This window comes from Saccopteryx leptura, chromosome 5 (assembly GCF_036850995.1).
Source record: "Saccopteryx leptura isolate mSacLep1 chromosome 5, mSacLep1_pri_phased_curated, whole genome shotgun sequence".
Taxonomy (NCBI): domain Eukaryota; kingdom Metazoa; phylum Chordata; class Mammalia; order Chiroptera; family Emballonuridae; genus Saccopteryx; species Saccopteryx leptura.
Window position 1 is genome coordinate 36296180 of NC_089507.1, and position 21752 is coordinate 36317931.

At 42.9% G+C, this 21752-nt stretch overlaps 1 protein-coding gene across 1 annotated transcript; it reads right to left on the reverse strand.

The window, feature by feature from the left end:
* Window positions 1-544: 544 nt before the first annotated feature.
* Window positions 545-18212, reverse strand: SGCB (sarcoglycan beta). The gene is made up of 6 exons (XM_066387614.1): window positions 18118-18212; window positions 12052-12261; window positions 7449-7634; window positions 6146-6337; window positions 5431-5562; window positions 545-3707 (listed from the first exon to the last, which is right to left on the reverse strand). The coding sequence occupies exons 1-6, from the start codon at window positions 18145-18147 to the stop codon at window positions 3504-3506; spliced, it is 954 nt and encodes a 317-aa protein (XP_066243711.1). The 5' UTR covers window positions 18148-18212; the 3' UTR covers window positions 545-3503.
* Window positions 18213-21752: the final 3540 nt, after the last annotated feature.

Sequence of the window (21752 nt, forward strand, 5' to 3'; positions counted from 1 at the left end):
ACTTTGAGTCCAGGATTCTAGTGAGATGACATAAATACTGATGGTGTCCCATTCTCAAGCTGTATTTAAATTCACCATTTTGCATGATTAAATAGAAACCTGCATATATATATATATATATATATATGATCAGGCAGAACCTGCTAATTGTCTATTAAAAAAAATAATAGCAGCCTGACCAGGTGGTAGCACAGTGGATAGCGCGTCAGACTGGGATGCAGAGGACCCAGGTTGGAAACCCCAAGGTCGCTGGCTTCAGCACAGACTCATCTAGCTTGAGCGCGGGATCATAGACATGACCCATGGTCGCTAGCTTGAAGCCCAAGATCACTGGCTTGAGCCCAAGGTTGCTGGTTTGAGCAAGGGGTCACTCACTCGCTCTGCTGCAGCCCCCAGGTAGGTACATATGAGAAAACAATCAATGAACAGCTAAGTTGCCACAACAAAGAACTGATGCTTCCCATCTCTTTCCCTTCCTGTCTGTCTGTCCCTCTCTCTGTCTCTATCACAAAAAAAAAAAAAAAGAAAAGAAAAAAATTAACAGTGAACAATTGACAGAATCTTTATTGTAAATAGGTCATTAATAGTTATTACAAGCTGAAGTAAATGAAACTGAGTTAGTCATCTGAATCAGATTTAAAGATTTATTTTGGTATGACATAATTGTGACCTTTGCCCTTCAGCACTTTTTAAAAAGATTACTAAAATTATCAGCACATCAATGGTCTCTTTTTTGTCAAGTTTAGCACTGGAACAATCTTACCCTCTTAGGAACACTCATTCAAAACTAGGTAGAACTTCCATCTTTCATCATCAAAGCTACTACACAAAATTCGTTTTTCATAATGCTACGAATACAAATAAGTCTATTTTAAAATATTACATATAGAGGCAGTCCCCACCTTGTGTCGTTTAGCATTTTCCTACCGCTCATGAGACAGTCTCTAAAGTATCCTGCTTTTATTTCATTCTTCCCCGACCACTACAGTCCACCTCTAAACGATTGCACTGATTTAAACAAGCCTGTCTGTGTCGACAACCTCCCCCTAGTCTGCTGCTTGTCCCATCAGCACTCACTGTGGGGGAGGAACAACTGGCAGAGAGGAAAGTTAACATTATAGAAGAAGACCATCTGGTGGTGAGGATGAGAACCCCAGAGTTTACTGTTATGCAAAACAAGTCACAGGTGAAATGGATTGTTCGTTCTTGATCTGCTTTCCAGCGGGTTCTCCACGTCCACATTTCAGTGAAGAGGCAAGGAAGACCTTCACAGTGTCCTCAAATACTGTACCTGTTTCTTTAGCAATCGGTTCTATAAGAACATCCAAATGTTCTGTCATGACAAAAGCACTTAATGGAGATGCATCAAAAACACAAATATTTCTCAAAGAGGAGAAAAAATAGATTCTTTCATGACTTAGTCAATAAATAATATGTTGTAACATTGTATTCTGTAGTTTTTGTAAAAATATTTAAAGAAAATTTCAAAGTAAATCTAAATAGAGCAGACAAGTAATGAATATAAGATTTAAAAATATACTGAACATCTGAATGAAACTTTTAATGAAATTTTTCTGAATATCTTTCAGATACTAAGTGATACTGAATATACTGAAATAGGGTTCTGAATATCACTACAACTAATAACACTCAGAGGCAATAAATTTCACTCTCTTTTTCTTCTTTTAAAAACTGCACTCAATATTATACAGAAGTCAATCTCTATTTGAGTACACTTCAGTACACCATTCATAGTCTCTAAGGCAGCTGGTTTTTCTATCAGAGAATTGTAACAATATTGGACGCAGGTTGTTTTTTGTATTGATTTTTCTATCTACACAGTTCAAAGTGACCATGACACAATGCTGTTATACTTGAATGCAGGCTAGAGTCTATGATTTATCACTACTTGCCTACTTTGTAGCAAACTAATTTGAAGTTCCCTTCCCTGATATTGTGTATGTCTTAATAATACCAGAGTTCCTTTCAAGTAAAATACAAAATACATTAAAAACCACTGATTTGAGGTTTGTAAATCATTATAATGGGACATTATTATTAGAGCAGAGATCAACTCTTATACTTAAAAATTACTTGTATTATTTCTGCATGAGCACCCCTTAGCCCAGAGTTTCCCAACTTTTTTTCAAGGAATGGCACACATTAAAAAGTGTAATATTTGTACGGCATGCATTGGGCCGAACCCGCCAGGACCTTGCTGGCCAGTGGGACTTGGTTGGGGCCATGGCCTCCCCACTTCTTACTGTGCTGCCCTGAGGGCTGAGGGTATAAATATTCTGGCAACCCTTTTCTCCAATTTAGGTAGTGCAGTGTGCCATAGCCCACTAGTCGGGAAACGGGTACTGGTAACTAGGCCAATTTGACCTCCCTATGGTATGACATTTTGGAATTGGCTTAGGATGGTTTAAAATCTAACATGGATTGACTATATATATATATCCACACACATATATATATATATTTTTTTTTGACAGGAAATTGGTTTATTTTTAACTAGAGTAAGCATACTTGCTTTGTTTATATGTAAGTTAGAATTAGTCTTTCTTTGTTCATCTTCGCTGAGTTTTAAATAATTAAATCAATGGAGATAGTGAAAATAAGAAAGTTTTTGGAAGCCGGTGCATCGAGGTTTCAATCCCAACTCAGCTCTTTTCTATGTGACATCAGGCAAGTTTCTTAAGCCTCCGGCCCTCGATTTCCTAATGGTAAAACTAGGGTAATGACTCCTACTCACAGAGCGCTGGGGAGAAGTAGTGCTACTACACATGCAACGCCTAGTACAACGCGTAGGGTGTAGAAGATGCTTAATAAGTGACAGCTATCAGCATTACCTAAAAGTTAAAGCTAGGATGGTTATTTCAGTTTCTACCACATCGTGAACACTTAATATTTATCAATATTTAACAAGTAAACATTCTATTACAGAGTATTTTCTTCCTAGTGCAAAACGAAGGAACCACAGTTTCTTATTACCTCACATACATGAAGTTCTTTAATGACTTCACTTGCATGGGAGATTATGGCTGAAAGTGAGTGCACCATAAAGCTGTCTCTCCTCTTAGAAGCCAAAAGACAGAGCATGTAATGGTGTGTCTTTTAAACACCATTGATGTGTACTTTTAAACATCTTAAGTGGGTCTATGCCCGTTAGTTACCAAAAACAGAGCCCTTTATCTTTTAGACAAGGAATAGTGGAATTTTAAAAACACCTTTTTAAAGATTAATTTTTATTTTATTAAATTTCTGATCATTATTTTAGAGAATGGTAACTCGAAGATCAGTGCAATTTAATGAAAAGTAATTAGAATTCAGGCTCTCTGAGGATATTTTAAGTATGGAGATTATGTAATAGATATAACAGTGCTCTGCAGATAAAATAATTACCAGTTATCACAAACTCTGTAAAAACATAATTGCATGCATACTCTTAAAAAAAAAGGCCAAGTCAAGATATGAGCATATTGAAGCTCTCCCAGGTTCTTCTAATGAGTGTTCCCGCAGGGGTTGTCGGACACCTGGCAGCCCATATTCTGGCCTGTGACTTGCACTTTGAAGAGAGTCCCGTCGGCACACACACACAGCTTGTAGCGCACCCACTCGCCAGCGCCAAACTGGGGTCCACTGGAGGAACTGGGGAGGCGAGTCGGGCTGACCATCACTGTTCCATTTAGGATGATGCTGTTCTCCTATTGGAAGAATAGCAATATGATTTATTTACCTCCATAAATGGGGATACAACAAATTTAATTGAAAAAATTTACTGGAATATTACCAAGAAAAGAAGGCACTAAGAGTGAAGTCATGACCAAAACAACAAAAACAAAACTAATGTCAAAGTTCAAGTAGTGATCTCTTAGTAATAGTTCATAATGTATACCATATACTTATAACACAAGTTATTTCTCCATTACTTAAAATTATATCAAAATTCCTAAGTGCATAATAAGGCTGATGATAAAGTCTCAGACCATTTTATTTACTTCCTAGGAGAGTTTGAACAAAGTTACTGATTGATAAGCTTCTGATAATGATAAAATAAAAGGATTGTTCCCTAGAGAAAACTGAAGCCATAGACTTCTGAAGAAGGCAGGGCAGGGAACTGCCTGGAGGGCCTCCTCCTCAGTCCGTCTGTCAGTCTGTCTGTGCCCCCCCCCCCCCTTCCACGGGCATTCTTGCATTGCAGGCCCTTCCTTTTTGGGAACTCCTAAGCATCTCTCTCCCTTCCTGCTCCTCTTTTTCCTTTTCTTCTCTCATTCATTCAACACATAACTATTACATGTCTACCATAGATACTACTCTAGGTGCTGGGGATACAGCAGTCAACACACAGGCAAAGTCCAAGTTCTCACACAGTTGACATTTAAGTGGGGAGGGGCAGACAATAGACACACCAACAGGTAAAACGAAAAGACACCATCTGAGGAAAGGAAGCCCGGGAAAGGAGAGCGAGTGACCAGGCAGGGGTTCCACTTTCCACAGGTGGTCAGGGAAGGCCTCTCGGATAAGGTCACAGTCCAGCGGAAGCTGCATCACGTGCAGGAGTAAGCCACGTGGGTCACCGGGAAACGGACTTGGGAGCGGAAACGACACAGCAAGGCCCCGCGGTGAAGACGTGCCCGCGAGTCTGGAACAAGTAGTGGCTGAAGCAGAGAGCGCGAGGGGAAGACTGATAAGAGGAGTCTAAGGTACAATGAGGGGCCGCACAGGAGAGGCCAGGGCACGGACTTTGGACTTTCTTCTGAACTAGACGGGAAGCCATTTGGACGGTTCCGAATAGGGAAGTGTGTGATGAGAAAGGCTCGCTCTGGCTGCTGCACAGAGAACTGACTACAGGGGGAAGGGAAGCAGGGAACACTCAGGAGGCGGTTCCTGCAGCGCGGGCAGGAGGTGCTGGTGCAGGTGGCGGCGGCGGCGGCAGCAGGGCCTGCGCCGCTGCCCGCGGACTGACAGGCACCACTCGGGACCCTGAAAGAAATGCACATTTGGGGAGGGAGGGAAGATATGACGATTTTAGCATTGCTGAGTTTGAGATGCCTACTAGATATTGAAGTGGGGAACGTAAGAAGGTAGTTGGATACAAGTGACTTTTAGTTCCAAGGAGAGAATAAAGCAGAAATTCCAAATGTAAATATCATCAGATTATAGAGAAAGATGGTTATGAAATAATGAAAATGGTTATTGACCAGGAAGACATAGTATATAGACTAAATACAATTCTTAATGATGAATTTGTCAATTTTGTTCTAATGCTGCCATCTTGTGGTCATTTAATTTTATTTTCTTTACATTGCTAAAGCATTTATTTTTAGAATTTTGATTTTAAAAGAATTGATTTTTAGAGAGAAAGAGAGACATCAATATGTACCCAAAAAGCTAATAATTCTCTTAAATTCTTAAAAAAATACTCACTGCTTTTAACTCCATATTACCACCCATGTGAAATTCAATGGTTTTGCCCATAATGAATACTCCTTCATTTCCACGCACTATAGCACGCCCATCAACTTTTATGTTCAAATCACTAGTAGCATTGCTGGTAATCTGAAAATGGAAAAAAAAAAAGTAGCGAGTTTCTAAATTAAAGTGATAATTATTATCAAAGATAGAGGAATAGGAGTTTTGGCCATAAAAAATGAAAGGCAAGTGTTTTCATCCATGTTTTACAGATCCTGAGGTAAAGAGATGACTTGCTAATGGTCACATAACCTAGGTAGTGACACATCTAGGACTTGTCCTTTCGGCTGTTCTGGAATGTCTCTCACGCCACTATAAAAAGAGTTAAACGCCCTCCCACCTTTTACCTTTAGAGCAGCAATTTTCAACTGGTGTGCCACAAGGATTTTACAACTATTCAATACCTGCCTATTTAGTCAGGGGCACTGACCCCTTTTCCCTTAGGTTGTCAAATAAAAAAATGACAACAGCCAACATGACAATAGCCGTCCAGTGTGAATGAATCAAACTTACACCTGTACAGGTATTTTTTGTCAAATCGGCACAAAATATATATTTTGGTATGTCACAGAATTTTACTAATTAGTTTATTATGTGTGCCACAAGTTGAAAATAGCTGCATTAGACAGTAATTCTCTTCCACTAATAAAAAAGAGAAAATAAATCGTACCCTTTCAGTAGAGGCTTTTTGAACATTTAAACTTTTCACTCCACTCGGCAAATGAAACTCATGAGTTTCATAGTCTGTGCTGAACAAAATATTTTGAGTTCTTGGGTCGAAAAACTGCATACCAATGTCACTTGTAATAGAAGTTTTGTTCTTTTCCACACTGAGTTTTGTTGTCCCTTGCTGAAAAACAATCTTCAGAAAACACTTTATCATGAATAGGCTTTCAAAGAAGACTGCATTCAAAATCCATCAAGAACATTATAAAAACTCTCTATAATAATATACTAATTTCAAATCATTTTAACTGTGTCTGTCTGCCCCCTTTCCACCGACTTGGAGAAACATTCTGTAAAACAAGGGCTCACATGTGTATTTGCTTATCCCGCTCTGCACAAATACACGGGCCACAGGGTGCACAGATCTAGTCTGAGCTGGGCAGGGAAGGTAAGGGCACCTCCTTGAGGTTCTATGCAGTTAAAACTCTGTGTTATAGCAGCCACTTGGCATTGGCACTAACTAGATTGGCATATTCTCTTCCAGATTCCCAGAACATAGAGGGTATTCTGACCAGGGAGGTTGCTTTTTAAAATGGTTTTCTTGTATAGAGGAATACACTATGTATTTCTATAGTAATTTTATCTATCATAGTATATGCTGCCATGCAGCAAAATCTACTATATTAAGAAAGCATCTGTTCCTGGCCAGTCGGCTCCATGGTAGAGCATCAGCCTGGCGTGTGGATGGCCGAGGTTCAATTCCTGGTCAGGGCACACAGGAGAAGCAACCATCTGTGCTTCTCCACTTCTCCCCCTATTCTCTCTCTCTCTTCCCCTCCTGTAGCCATGGCTCAATTGGTTCGAGCACATCAGCCCCAAGCACTGATGGCTCTGTGGAGCCTCCCTCAGGTGCTAAAAATAGCTTGGTTGCAAGTATGGCCCTAGATGGGCAGAGCATTGGCCCCAGATGGGGGTCGCCAGGTAGATCCCAGTTAGGACGCATTTGGGAGTTTGTGTCTCTATCACCCGTCCTCTCACTTGGAGAAAGAAGGAGAAGGAGAAGGAGAAGGAGAAGGAGAAGGAGAAAAAGGAGAAAGAAGAAGAAAAAGAAGGAAGAGGAGGAGGAGGAGGAGGAAGAGGAGAAGAAAGCAAGCAGGCATCTAACATTAATAGAATATAAGACCAACAATATTATTAAATATATTTATGAGTTTTTCTCTAAAATAAAATACCCATTGCCGATAATCAACTTAGGTTTTTACAAAGAATTTTTCTCTAATGCCCCTCAATTAAATGTGGTAACTTACAGGCTGGTTGTTGCCAGTGATGACCAAGTTTTCATTTCGCCTTCCTCCTACTGTGCTCTTATAAAGAGGATGTATAACTCCCATGTCAGATATTTGCTTAAATCGAAGCAGACCACTTTCATGAAACTCCATGCTGTCACAGCCATTTGGTCCAATGCGAATGACAGCCCAGATAACAAGTGTTATCTAAGAAAGAAAAGAAGCCCACTGTTCACAGGCAGCAAACATTTAGCGTAATCAGAAAACAAACAGAAAAGATAATTGCCAAAGGATAACACTTCTTAAAGTGCTTCACCAGTGAGATGAACATACCAGTGGTTGTTTATCAGTGGTTTTCCACTGATAAACAAAATCATTTAACTTCTATCAGGATATTACATATAAATAGCTGAAGGTCAAAAAGTGCTAAAAGGTTTATTATAAAAAAAAAAAGAGCAATTTATTTTTTCTACCCTTCCATATCTCATCCAGGGAAACAACTTTCAACAAGTTTATTTTGTCTAGAATTTCCCTTCATATTTTAAAATAATGTTTGTACATTATTTCTTCTCTCATCAATTTTAGGTTTTATCGATTGATTTTCTATTTTAACAGGTGAGAACTTTAGCTCATTTATATTTCTTTTCCCCCAACTTCTATTTTAGGTTTTGGTTAAGTCCGTGTTTAGCATTTTCAGTATTATGGCCATGTAAGTACTATTCACTGCTAACCCAAGTACTATACTATGATAGCAGACCCTTTTCTGTACTCTGTGTCTCTCAACATTTAATACTGTCTTCCCTTCATTTCCTCAGTTTCTTTGAAGAGCTGACTAAATTTCTTCAAACCCTCCTATATTTCTGTCAAACGTCTCAATAATATGTTCTGGAAGTCGGAACCACTCAGATGATTTGTAAGTTCTGTTTTCCTCAGGACTTCTTTCTGGAACCCCTATCTTCTTGCTTCAATCTGGACTGTGACCCTCTGGGTCTGCTGGCTATAACCAGGAACCCCTCCTTCACTGTCCTGCTGGCGCCTCCTTTGTCGTTCTCCCTGTAGATACCCACTGACTGTGTCCTTGTCTTCAACTCGCTTGCCTTGGGACCTCCTTCTGGTGGAGCGCCTTCTCCCGCGCTCCCTTAGAATGTATGCGAAGTAAAAAATTTGGAGTGGGCCCTGGCCGGTTGGCTCAGCAGTAGAGCGTTGGCCTGGCGTGCGGGGGACCCGGGTTCGATTCCCGGCCAGGGCACATAGGAGAAGCGCCCATTTGCTTCTCCTCCCCCCCTCCTTCCTCTCTGTCTCTCTCTTCCCCTCCCGCAGCCGAGGCTCCATTGGAGCAAAGATGGCCCGGGCGCTGGGGATGGCTCCTTGGCCTCTCTGCCCCAGGCGCTAGAGTGGCTCTGGTCGCAGCAAAGCGACGCCCCTGGTGGGCAGAGCATCGCCCCTGGTGGGCGTGCCGGGTGGATCCCGGTCGGGCGCATACAGGAGGTCTGTCTGACTGTCTCTCCCCGTTTCCAGCTTTGGAAAAATACAAAAAAAAAAAAAAAAAATCTGGAGTGTCCATCGCTACAAAATATCTCTGTAAGCCCTCACATTTGACTGTTAGTCTAGCTAGGTTTATGTTTCTAGATCTGAAATTGTATTCTCTCTGAGTTTTGAAGGCCGTTGCTCACTTGCCTTCTGCTTTCAGGTGCTGCTTTTGAGGGATCTGCCGCCACTCTGACTTTCTATTTTTTAATGCAGGACCTGCTTTTTTCCCTCTGGATCCTCTCTTTACTCCTGGTTCTCTGCGATTTCAAAGTGATGGTCTCGGTGTGAGTCTAGTCTATGTGTTATGCTAGGCAAAGAATGGTACTTTTCAATCTGTTCTAGAAAACTTTGTTGGTTTATTTGAAAACTTTCTCCCCAGTGTGTTCTCTCTTAACACTTTATGAAACTCCTATTTAAAAAATGTTACAGTTCCTGGATTAATACTGTAATTTTGTTGAACTTTCTGGAAGAATTCCTTTATCCTCCAGTATGTATGTATGTATGTATGTATCCATCCACCCGTGTATGCATGAGATGTTCCTTATTCTTTAGTTGCTCCTTTTTAATGCAATGTTATCCTTGCTGCATGAGTGCAATATCCTCATATTTCTCTGAAGATACTGCTTTTAGGTTTTTTGGGTTTTTTTTTAAGTTTTCTGTCATTCATTGCATTTTTCCACCTCCTTGAATTGTTACTTTCTCCATGGTTTGGATGTTGTTGGTTTCTATCATTTGTCAGTTCTGCGAGCTTTCCAGAACAAACAAACAACTACATTGATCCTTGGAGGCTCAGTGTTCCTATTTAACAATGAAATTGCAAACCATCCCGAAAAAGTTCTCTGGTCCTGGCTGGTTGGCTCAGCGGTAGAGCATCAGCCTGGTGTGTGGAAGTCCAGGGTTTGATTTCTGGCCAGGGGACATAGGAGAAGCACCCATCTGTTTCTCCACTTTTCCCCCTCTTCTTTCTCTCTGTCTCCCTCTTCCCCTCTGGCAGCCAAGGCTCTATTGGAGCAAAGCTGGCCCAGACGCTGAGGATGGCTCCATGGCCTTTGCCTCAGGTGCTAGAATGGCTCCAGTTACAACAGAGCAATGCCCCAGAGCAACAGAGGGTATGCCAGGTGGATCCTGGTCAGGCACATGTTGGAGTCTGTTTCTTTGCCTCCAGGCTTCTCACTTCAGGAAAAAAAAAAATTTCCATGTGGGGTGGGCCTGTGACCCACAGACGTCACATGGCCTTTTTGCTGGGACCTGCCTAGTGCCAGCATCTGCAGGTCTTTTCTTCAGGGGCCTCAGTTTCTCCAGAGAAGGCTATTCTATCCCTCACCAAGAGAGTATAAGCCGTGTGCCAAGAAGCGGGAGGTGGAGGATGAGGATAAGGGAGCCTGGGAATGGGAATCTTGGTACTTAGGATTCAGACTTCCCGGCCTTCGGTAGAGAACCCCATCGCCACCGTCCTCTGTGCAACAGCCTCGGGCAGTGAGAATGCTCCCCTGTCAGTGCATTCTTGTGTGGGGTTCGGAGGGGATGCTGTCTAACTGCCGGCTAGGAGGGAGGGGTGGCCAGGGATCCCATGGCTCCTTCTACAGGTTTTTTCAACAAGCTCTGTATTCAGTTCTTACCTCACTCCTGCTTTTCAAGGTACCTGTACTTCTGATTTTCAGGATTCTGCAAGGTACTTTCACCAACATACCCTGCCACCCCCGCCCCACCACACACGGTGGTTTCTTGTCTCTGATAAGTTATTTGCCACTCCTCCTCCTACTGTTTGTCTTCATATATTATGACTCAGGTTTTCAGTTACCTCCCACTTTCTCCAAAGATATTTCTTGGAAAATATAGACATTTTCACCTTGGGATGAGCTTTTTAAAGAAAAGGGGGATGACAATGTTTTTAATCTGCCATCTTAACCAAAAGTTTCCAATAACATAACACAATAAAATAAATTTGGAATATGTGCTCCTAGTGTAGCTTTTTATAGTACCAGTTCTTTTTGAGATAAGTAAAGAATTTGAGACAAATGTTTTAGATGTACATAAAGACAAAGAACTGTCTTGAAAGTGTTAAAAGTAAAAAGTCAATGGAATCACGTTACAACTGCTGAAGTCCATGGTCATGATCAGTCTTGGGTAAACAAATAATCACTCTCTACAAATTGAACCCTCTGATAGTTACAACCTTGGATTAAAAGTCTTCCTTAAAAAAGTATCTTTCAAAAAGGCAACATCCATGCCCTCAGCAGCTCCCTGTAAACTAACATACCAATCCTTTCTTTCTCTGACAACAGAGATCGAAGACCATAAAATATAACCCTTCACTGCCATCCAAGGGCTTACAGGTTTAAAACTCTAGCTGTGGAGCCTGACCAGGCAGTGGCGCAGTGGATAGAGTCAGCCTGGGATGCTGAGGACCCAGACTCAAAACCCCAAAGTCCCTGGCTTGAGCGCAGGGTCGCTGGCTTGAGCATGGGTTCATAGACATGACACCATGGTTGCTGGCTTAAGCCCAAAGGTGGCTGACTTAAGCCCAAGGTTGCTGGCTAGAGCAAGGGGTCACTTGCTCTGCTGGAGCCCCCTGGTGGTCAAGGCACATATGAGAAAGCAGTCAATGAACAACTAAGATGCTGCAACAAAGAATTGATGCTTCTCATCTCTATGCCTTTCTGTCTGTCTGTCTCTCAGTCTAAAAAAAAAAAAATCTACCTGAGGAGACAAGACTAAATGTTGGAAAGCGGAATAAATAGAGAAAGGATTATATTTTTTAGGAGAGGTGAAGGCAGTAAAATCATCTTAGCAAAAGGTCTCTTCTATTGAGTTGATTCTACCTTTTGTAAGTTAAGTCCTTTAAAGGGAAGAATCCATAAACATCCTTTTTTTAAAGAATAAATGGTAACATATGCATACTAAGATATACACACATACATATATCTTATATATATTCTTTAAAACACAGTAAGAGATAACACATGTGTAGCAAAGCAGAAAGTAAGAGAGTCCTGAAAGAAATTATATAAACAAAGTCTATGATTTCACTGGGAAACAGAGGAAAAGTTCCCTATGGGAATTAACAAAAGAATATTCTGTGCCTCATACTCACAATTAGGTTGATAACAGCCAGGATGAACAAGAGGACAATCACACAGATGGCCAAGTTGCCCTTCCTCCCTCTCAAGCCTGTCTTATGGAGGCGGTCCTCGTCGATAGGAATATACCCGGCTTTGAAGTTGCTGTTGTGCTCCTTATTGACGTTCCTCCTCTCCACAGCCTTCTCCCGCATGGACTTCTTCACAGGACCATTGGAACTCTGCTAAAACAAAGCGCAACACGTTGGAACAGCTATAGCCTCTCTTTGGATGTATTATTTATTAAGTGCATATTCCTAACCACAGAAAGCTGAATTGGTTAGTGACATATTTTCATTAATAAACTTCAGATCACGTTGAGTTTCAGTCTCCACGTATGGACATGATTACTATGCTTCGAGGGGTGATAGAGAAAAACTCGCAGTATGACTATCTGATAACAGATTTCCACTCTCTGCTTTGAACAGTCCCACCTTAGTAGAACGTACCGTTAGCACACTGGGAGGAAGAATGAACATATACACATTACAGTGGGTAATCTTTTTTAAATTAATGATTTACGTATAATTATTTTCAATTATACATGTATTTTCATTTATATGAAAAGGATTTGGAAAGGCTGATAGACTTTATCAAAACTAAGAACTGGCTGGCCCTGGCCAGTTGGCTCAGTGGTAGAGCGTCGGCCTGGCGTGCAGCGGTCCTGGGTTCGATTCCCGGCCAGGGCACACAGGAGAAGCGCCCATCTGCTTCTCCACCCCTCCCCCTCTCCTTCCTCTCTGTTTCTCTGTTCCCCTCCTGCAGCCAAGGCTCCACTGGAGCAAAGTTGGCCCAGGCGCTGAGGATGGCTCTGTGGCCTCTGCCTCAGGCGCTAGAATGGCTCTGATTGTGGCAGAATGATGCCCTAAGATAAGCAGAGCATCGCCCCCTGGTGGGCGTGCCAGGTGGATCCCGGTTGGGCGCATGCGGGAGTCTGTCTGACTGCCTCCCCATTTCTGGCTTCGGAAAAAATACAAAAAAAAACCCAAACAAACTAAGAACTGGCTAAAGCTAACATTATCCTAGACCAGCAGTTTTCAAAGTATGGGCTGGGAATCCTGGAGGGGCTCCCCTGAACCCTCTCAGGGGTCTGGAGAGTGAACACTGTTTTTCAAAATAACACTAAGATGGTATTTTTCCTTTTTTACTCTCCTCTCATAAATGTACAGTGGAATTTCCCATAGGCTCCATGACTGTATGTGATGACATGATTGCTATAACAGCTAATGAAATGTGAGCTTTGTGTATTCTGTTTTAAATACTAATATGGTAAATACCAATGAGTAAAACCCATGTAAACAAAAATTCTTTGGGATCCTCACTAATTTTTAAGAGTATAAAAAGGACCTGAGACCAAAAAGTTTGAGAACTTGATTTAGACTATGGCTGACATTTTAGGTATTAATCTGGTATTACAAACACAGAAGGAATGTGTAGAAATGGATATTGCCCAACTCATATGTGCTTTAGAGCTCTGAGAAAATTCATTTATTGAACAGGCATTTGGTAAGCACTTTAAGCTTAAACACTAATACCATGAATAGAAATATAAAAGAAATATAGGACAGCATCCTTATCGTCCAGATATTATAAATGTGACTTGGGTACATAAAATAGTAATGCAGTAAAGTATTCTGTATGTTCAGGTGTCAAAGTCAATAGTATAGACAATACATGCTGTGGAATTTAATGGGAGGAAAGATGGGATGGTGTGGAGTTTCCAGGGAAACAGGACAGAGTGGCTGGGTCAGATTGTGCCCGATCTTATTCAGGGAGAATAAGGTCAGATAAGTAGAACAGCTTGTGAAAGTTCTTGGATTGCTGGGTGAAAATTTTTGTCTTTATATCTGTTTAACTGGGAGTTACTGGAAGTTTCTGAACATGAGTGACATGTTTCAGGATGCTAAAAGTGTGGGAATCTGTAGAAAAGCTAGGGAACAGCACTACAGGAAGTAGGCTGTTGGGGATGTTGCAGGAAGGGGGGCATGAGGTAATGAAGGCCTAAACGCAGGTGGGAGAAAAAAGGACAATTAAAAATAGACTGCAAGAGAAAAGTTAACTGAATTTGTAGCCAAGTTCAAGAACACAATCGCATGTTTACTAAATGGTGACCAGTTAAATATGGGGCATGAAGAAGGGACGCAATTCTACAGATGTTGTGTCTGAACTGAATGAGAAATAACCACGTGCCTCAAAGGCAATGGGAGGTCTGAGGTCCGGAGGAACACATTTGAGAGCTCTCAGCCTCGAGGTAAGTTAAATCTATGAGACCACTTCAGTTTACTGAGTGAAAGAGAACAAAGGGCCAAGGGACAGAGTACTGGGAAACTTTAAATGTGCAGAACCAATTAAAAATGAGAACTACAATGAATGGTAAGAAGACCAGAATGGCAGTGCTGCTGAACTTGATTTGTCAGGAAGTGCTTCCACTACCTTCAAAGATGAACTCTGTATAGCAAGCTGGTAAGCAGGGAACAGTCTTGAAAAGATGCCGACATGTATACATGTATTTCTGAGTCCAGAAGAAGAAAGGAAAGAAAGATTACATCTAAAGAATTACATACTGTCAGAGGAAAACTGTGCTGCTTTTGTTGTTGTTAGCACCTCCCTCCCACCCCCAAACTGTATGTTTGATGGCAGAGGGAAAGATGTCAAGAGAGGTGGATCAAAGATCTCCGAGTAGAGCAGGGGAATGTAGGAAACAGCCTGCAGGAGGCGGGAAAGAAAGTGACACAGAGCACAGGAGAAAAGAACAGTCTTAAAGGGTGGGCTCCCATTTCACTCATGCCAGGAAGGAAAACGCTCTTCTTTTTACTAGGGATGTGACAGGCAAGGCCAACTGGAATCTTATCATGGTGTCAGGGGCAGCAGGCTGGTGAGGACTTATGGGGAAAGACAGGGATAATCACTGGAGTAATATGCAGATAAAAAAAATTTAATTCCACAAAACAGTAAGGAAGGCTTGGTAGAAGAGAATTCAATCTACTCAACAGATTTTATACAAAACTGAATGCTGAACACAGCTGTGTAGGTTGCATATCTGCATGAGGTGAATCGACTGTAGACATTTTAAAGTTGAAGATGCGTTTTGAGAGTTCTTGCCTGAAGATAGTAAAATGCCTTGTGCTTGCTTTTAATGTTCACAGACACCTGTGACAGTGCTGACAGGTGGGCAATTTAAGTCTTAGCCAGAGTTTGAATATAGGTCTGCATAAAATAGAGGCAGGGCAAATCTATACCTGCTGGGATGCATTCTTTACTCATCTCTGCCAACTCATGTATATTATTATATTCACTGGATGCATTTAACATTTAATGAAGACTGACTATATGCCAGATGCTCAGACTACCAAGATGAGCAAGGCATAGCATTTACCCTCAATGAACTTACAAGCAAGTAGGGTAGGCAGACAGGTTGCTAACAACTGCAGTTCAGCATGGCAAGTGCCATGTGGAGCAATGCACGGGCCACTGAAAGGGTACCCGAGAGGAATGCAGTTCTGTTTGGCGAGCAGGGGCATCAGCTGAAGGATTTTAAGATAATTTAAGATTTCCTTATGGGTCACCTCTGGACAAACTAATTTTGGATGTTTTATGTGAATGGTGAGGAGGACAAGTACAGGAACGGGGCAAAAAATGAGGTGAGAGATGTGGTTAGAGCCAGTAAATGAATAGAGGTAAGTACCATGACAAGATCGATGGACTTCACTGTTAAAGTGATAGGGAACTACCAAACATTTAGAATAGGTTAGTGATATGATCAGATTTGCCTTACAGCAAAATCAAATCAAAATGCAATAAACTGGAGTAGAAGAGTTTAGAGTTGAAGATATTAACAGCGGTTTTCTCTAACAGTCCCAAAAGAGGGCCTGACTGAGCCTGGGCATTGGAGATGAAAGATTATGCAGAGGTGTAAGAGGCAGAACTGACAGGAGGAACTGGTGAATGACTGTGTGTGAATGAGACAAAGTGGGGTCTAAGATAGCTCCCCAGTAGGACCTGCTGCATAGTTACTGGGATCTGAAGAAAAAAGAAACTGTTCAAATACCAAGCCTGGTACAGCACAGCATTAAACCAAATGAGGGTCCCTTCTGAGCACCCCTAAGCTGGCCCAGATCCCAAGTTTCTGGCTAGGAGAATGAATGATTTTAGCCCTTTTAATAGTAAATAGGATGCAATCCAGGTTTGAACATTTTTGAGTTTGAACTGTCTGTGGAAAATTCAGTTACATTCAGGGTTAGAGACATAAATGCATAACTTTGAAGTGGAGATTGAGGGATGAGAGTGCCCTGTTTATGTGATAAAGAAGATGTGGTACATATATACTATGGAATGCTACTCAGCCATAAGAAATGATGACATCGGATCATTTACAACAACATGGATGGATCTTGATAACATTATACGGAGTGAAATAAGTAAATCAGAAAAAACTAAGAACTGCATGATTCCATACATAGGTGGGACATAAAAATGAGACTAAGAGACATGGACAAGAGTGTAGTGGTTGGGGGGTGGGAAGAGGAGGGAGGGGAAGGGGGGAGGGACACAAAGAAAACCAGATAGAAGGTGACAGAGGACAATGTGACTTTGGGTGACGGGTATGCAACATAATTGAATGACAAGATAACCTGGAGATGTTTTCTTTGAACATATGTATCCTGATTTATTAATGTCACCCCATTAAAATTAATAAAAATTTATTTTAAAAAAAGAATAAAACCTCAGTGGCAACTCAAGAACATCATAAGGTGCTGTAGGTAAAATAAGAACTGTTTAAAACAGAAGCTGATAGATTAGGAGGGCGATCAGGAAAGCCACTGAACAACTTCAATCTCAGCAACTCCAAGTTTTGTCTCCTTTCACTTTCACTCATTCCTTTATTTTACTGCTCCAACCTGTAGCTTGCCTACTGCCTTTAGCTGATGGTTCTGCATTTATTAGGCACTTTGACTTTAAGCTCCTGAAAGCAGATTTCATGTCTTTTAGATTTTATATCCCTAAGAATGACGCTTGCAGTGATATATTGTACACACACACACACACACACACACACACACACACACACACACACTAGGTCTCTAATAGCAGTTTAATCACCTAAGAAAATCCAGGAAAAAAAGCTTTTCTGGAAGCAGAATGTTAGTTACTTAACTTGTATTTATTTTTTAAACAAGGGTTAAGAATGGGACTTAAAAAAAAAAACAACTGTCACATCATAGTTCTATTTTTCTAAAGGGAAATACAGTTAAGAAAAAGGTAAAAGTGACCATGAAAATTACTTCTGTTTTAAGAAATTACCCTAGTAACTATATGTATATATTATATATATTTTATATAACTATATAAATATATATACTTACACACATATTCATGTATATGTATACAGATATATATCTTGCTTTTGGGGGAAAACAGCCTTTGGAGCTATTATAAGCTACAAGTTTACAATGCACATCAGGAAATACTTGATAAAGCATTTAAAAATGATTTAAAACCAATCGGCCAGGAGGCAGTTTCATACTGGTGACCCCCGCGCTCCATAAAGCCAAGCGGGAGGGGAAACCTGGGTGTCCGCACACCCACATCGGGGACGGCAGCCGCAAGTGGCCGCGAGCCGACTCCCAGGCAACAGCTGTCTGCCGCTTGGCTGCGGTCCGGGAGCCTCGCGGCGCCAGCCTGAGGTTATTTTTACCGCATCTCCGCGGGCCGCCGAGCGGGGCACGTCCCGGCGCGGGCTGTCCGGCCGCCTCGCGGGCTCTCAGGCAGGCGACCCCTCCTCGCCGCGGCCGAGGGACATGGCGGCCCGGCCAGGCCGAGGCCCGGGGCTTGCTCCCCTCCTGCCCCGGAGCTCCGCCTGCGCCCCCGCCGGCCTCCGCCAGCATCCCCGGCTGCGGACCGCTCCTCCCGCCCCGCCCCGCAGAGCCCGCCCCAGCCGGCCCGCGCGCCCCGGTCCCCGCCGGCCAGCTCTACGGCAGGACCCCGGTAGGACCCCGGCGCCCCTGCCCTGCCAGCCCCCAACCGCGGCGGGGCTCACAGACCTGCTCGGCGGCCGCCGCCGCCGCCGCCATCTTCCCGCGCCCGCGGCCGCCCTCCCCGCCCTCCCCGCTCGCTGCTGCCGCCGCCGCCGCCGCCGCCGCCGCCCCGAGCGCCTGCGCCTGCGCCCTGGCGGCCGGAGTGGGAGGGGATCGCCGCTCACTGCCCGCTACCCCGCTGGAGCGGAGAGGTTTGGAGCCCGCCGAGCTGCGGCGACCGTCCCGCCGCCCCCTGCACCCGGGATTGCAGCCTCGGGGACGTTATCCTGCGCCAGGAGTTCCACGCGACCTTGGGCCGCCTCTGGATTCTCCCGAACGGGCACGAGGACGCCTGTCCCTTTCTCCTTCGTTCCTCATCATGTAGGGCGGGTGCCCTCCCGGGTTGGGACATTCTCCTTGTCACCCGCCCGGGTCTCCTGGCTGGGCTGGAAAGGGGCGTTTTCGAGAATGCACGTGGACGAGGACGGAGTGGTGACAGGGTGGACGGGAGGTAATAAATTGCCAATTAGCCAGCTAAAATCTGGAAAACGGAGGGTCCTCAAGGAGGACAGCTATTTCAGGGGTGCTTCTTAACTTTGGAGGGCCTATGAAGGCCGATGCTTATTTTTTGTGGCAATGGGAGTGGCCTTTCCATTTAGTACTGGAGACAGTGCGTCCCGGGGCACCTGATCTAACACATACGTTTTGCCCAGAGAACCCATTCCTTGTTCCCAGTCTTCAATATGATCCAATAATCCTGGTAGGTTTTTTTGTTTGTTTTAGTTTTGTTTTTTTATATGTAGCGAGGACAGTAGCAACCAAGATGTAAAAAACTTTCCTCACTTCTAATGAGCATCTTTGGGCCCCAGGGCTGCCTAACTCAGCAGGAAGCACCAACAGACTAGCTGGCAAAACCTTTCTCTAGGAACTAGATCAGTTTTGCTTTTTGATGTCTGGAGCCGTTATTCCACAGCTCTGCCTGCTTTGCATCAGAGGATTGCTGTGAGGTTTAAATAGGTAATCTGTTGCATAATAAATTCCTCATAGACTTTTTCCTCCTCTTCCCCTTCTGATTTTGGCTACTGTGGTCATTTCAGAAATTAAAGAGCCTTCAGCTCAGATCTCTACCAATTACAGTTAACCCTTGAACACGGATTAGAACTGTGCAGATCCACTTATATACAGATTTTTTTTCAATAAATACATAGTACTGTAAATATATTTTCTCTTCCATATGATTTTCTTAACACTTTCTTTTCTCTAGCGTACTTTATTATCATAATACAGTGTGTAACACATATAACACAAAATATTTTAATCAACTGTTAGCAGTAAGACATCAGTCAATAGTAGGCTATTAGTACAGTTTTGGGGGGAGTCAAAAGTTATATGTAAGTTTTCGACTTTGCAGGGTTTGGCACTCCTAACCCCTATTTTGTTTAAGAGTCAACTATAGTTCTTTCTCTATTGGATGAGTTTTTAAAAAGATCTTTTACCTTCCAGTGTGGCAGAGAACAAAGACCAAATGAAGCTGGTAAATTGAGAGAGCAGAGTGCTCAGGTTATAGACCACTGAGCAAATGAGCAGATCCCAGCAAGTCAGTGTTTTGCTATATACCAGGTGCAAAACAGGAGCAAAGCCAAAAGGTTTTCTTCAAATACAGTGTCTATCAAGTCATGGTGCACTTTTTACTGGTGCACTTTTTACTGGTCATAGGAAAGCAACGAAAGACGATAGAAATGTGAAATCTGCATCAAATAAAAGGAAAACCCTCCCAGTTTCTGTAGGATGATGTGGCAGCATGTGCGCATGTGCAGATGATGACGTAACACCGTGTATACAGTGGAGCAGCTCACGGCCATGCCAGTCGAGATGTGGATGGTACAGAGGAAAGTTCAGTGTGTTCTGTGGCTTGCTAAATTCGAATCCGTGACCAAAGTGCAACGTGAATATCGGCGCGTTTATAACGAAGCACCACGACATAGGAATAACATTACTTGGTGGGATAAGCAGTTGAAGGAAACCAGCAGTTTGGTGGAGAAACCCCATTCTGGTAGGCCATCAGTCAGTGACGAGTCTGTAGAGGCTATATGGCATAGCTACCTAAGGAGCCCTAAAAAATCTGTGTGTGAGCCCACATTGAACTGCACTGAATAAGTATGAAACTGGGAGAGTCTTCCTTTTATTTGGTGCAGATTTCACATTTCTATTGTTTTTTGTTGCTTTCCTGTGACTGGTCAAAAGTGCACCATGACTTTACAAACACACTGTAGTAATATAGGCCCTGACCCAAAGGAGCTCCTAATATAAATGGTTGTAGGGCAAGAACAGTGTCGCACACACAGAAGAGGATTGGGGCGCCTGAGAAAGCAACTCAGGTCAGAGCAGAACAGACTGTTCTTTAGCCACGCCGTCCTTAGTAGGCATAGAACACCAATTGGCTATTAAATTTGCTTTCTTCAAACTCAAAGGGATAATGACATCAGATACTAAGGCGCCAATCATCTCCTTCCTTTCTTCCTTCTCCCTCCTTCACTCCCTTCCTCCCTTCCTTTCTTTTCCCTTTTTGTTAACAATTCAGTTTTACAAACTTATCTGAAAGGCCTAGAAATACGAGTGGCTATGCTGAAGATACGAAACTACATAAGCCTATTTTCTTCAAGAAGGTCACAAGCTTATATCAGAGGCAGAGAATAAAGTACTACATCCTGTGAAAATTGCAATAGAATTAACATGTCCAAAAGTTAAAGACAGAAAAGATAACGATGAGAGTGATGAGCTCTGGGAACCTGGGGGGATGGGGAGATTTTTGTCAATTTTAGCTGGGTTTAATTTGATTTAAAGTGCAACTAAGCAGAAACACCATGTTTATTTCTTGGACATTAGGTGTATTTGTCATTCCAGCAAGGCTGCAGAATAAATTCTACTCAAGAACGATGCTCAACTTTTGCTGTCAGAAGCAAGGCTTGAGCCAAACTGTAAACCAAAACTTGAAACAAAGGGCAAGATTTGCCCAATCTGAACTTTAACCAGTGTGTTAAAAACAGAAACAAAAACTAACTCTAAAGAATGTCACAACTAGCCCTGGCCGGTTGGCTCAGCGGTAGAGCGTCGGCCTAGCGTGCGGAGGACCCGGGTTCGATTCCCAGCCAGGGCACACAGGAGAAGCGCCCATTTGCTTCTCCCTTCCCCACCCCCTCCTTCCTCTCTGACTCTCTCTTCCCCTCCCGCAGCCAAGGCTCCATTGGAGCAAAGATGGCCCGGGCACTGGGGATGGCTCTGTGGCCTCTGCCCCAGGTGCTAGAGTGGCTCTGGTCGCAACATGGCGACGCCCAGGATGGGCAGAGCATCGCCCCCTGGTGGGCAGAGCGTCGCCCCTGGTGGGCGTGCCGGGTGGATCCTGGTTGGGCGCATGCGGGAGTCTGTCTGACTGTCTCTCCCTGTTTCCAGCTTCAGAAAAATGAAAAAAAAAAAAAAAAGAATGTCACAACTGCAAGAGATCATAGAACTCAACAGTCCATGTTTTTTCTTATGTAAATAGAAAAAAAATGAGGCTCACAGTGATTAAAATTGTGTGAAGTCATGAAAAACCACTATTGACAGAGTGTGAGATGAGGCAAGAGTGCCCATGTTCCAAGTTAGTTCTTTCAACTTCTCCAAGT

What these genes read in the sequence shown, in the direction of transcription:
- SGCB (XM_066387614.1), bottom strand. Translation starts at nt 18,147, where the DNA reads ATGGCGGCGGCGGCGGCGGCCGCCGAGCAG. An exon ending in CGGCGGCGGCCGCCGAGCAG is followed by an intron (nt 12,262 to 18,117) that starts GTCTGTGAGCCC and finishes GCTTTGTTTTAG; the next exon opens with CAGAGTTCCAATGGTCCTGT. An exon ending in TGGCTGTTATCAACCTAATT is followed by an intron (nt 7,635 to 12,051) that starts GTGAGTATGAGG and finishes TTTCTTTCTTAG; the next exon opens with ATAACACTTGTTATCTGGGC.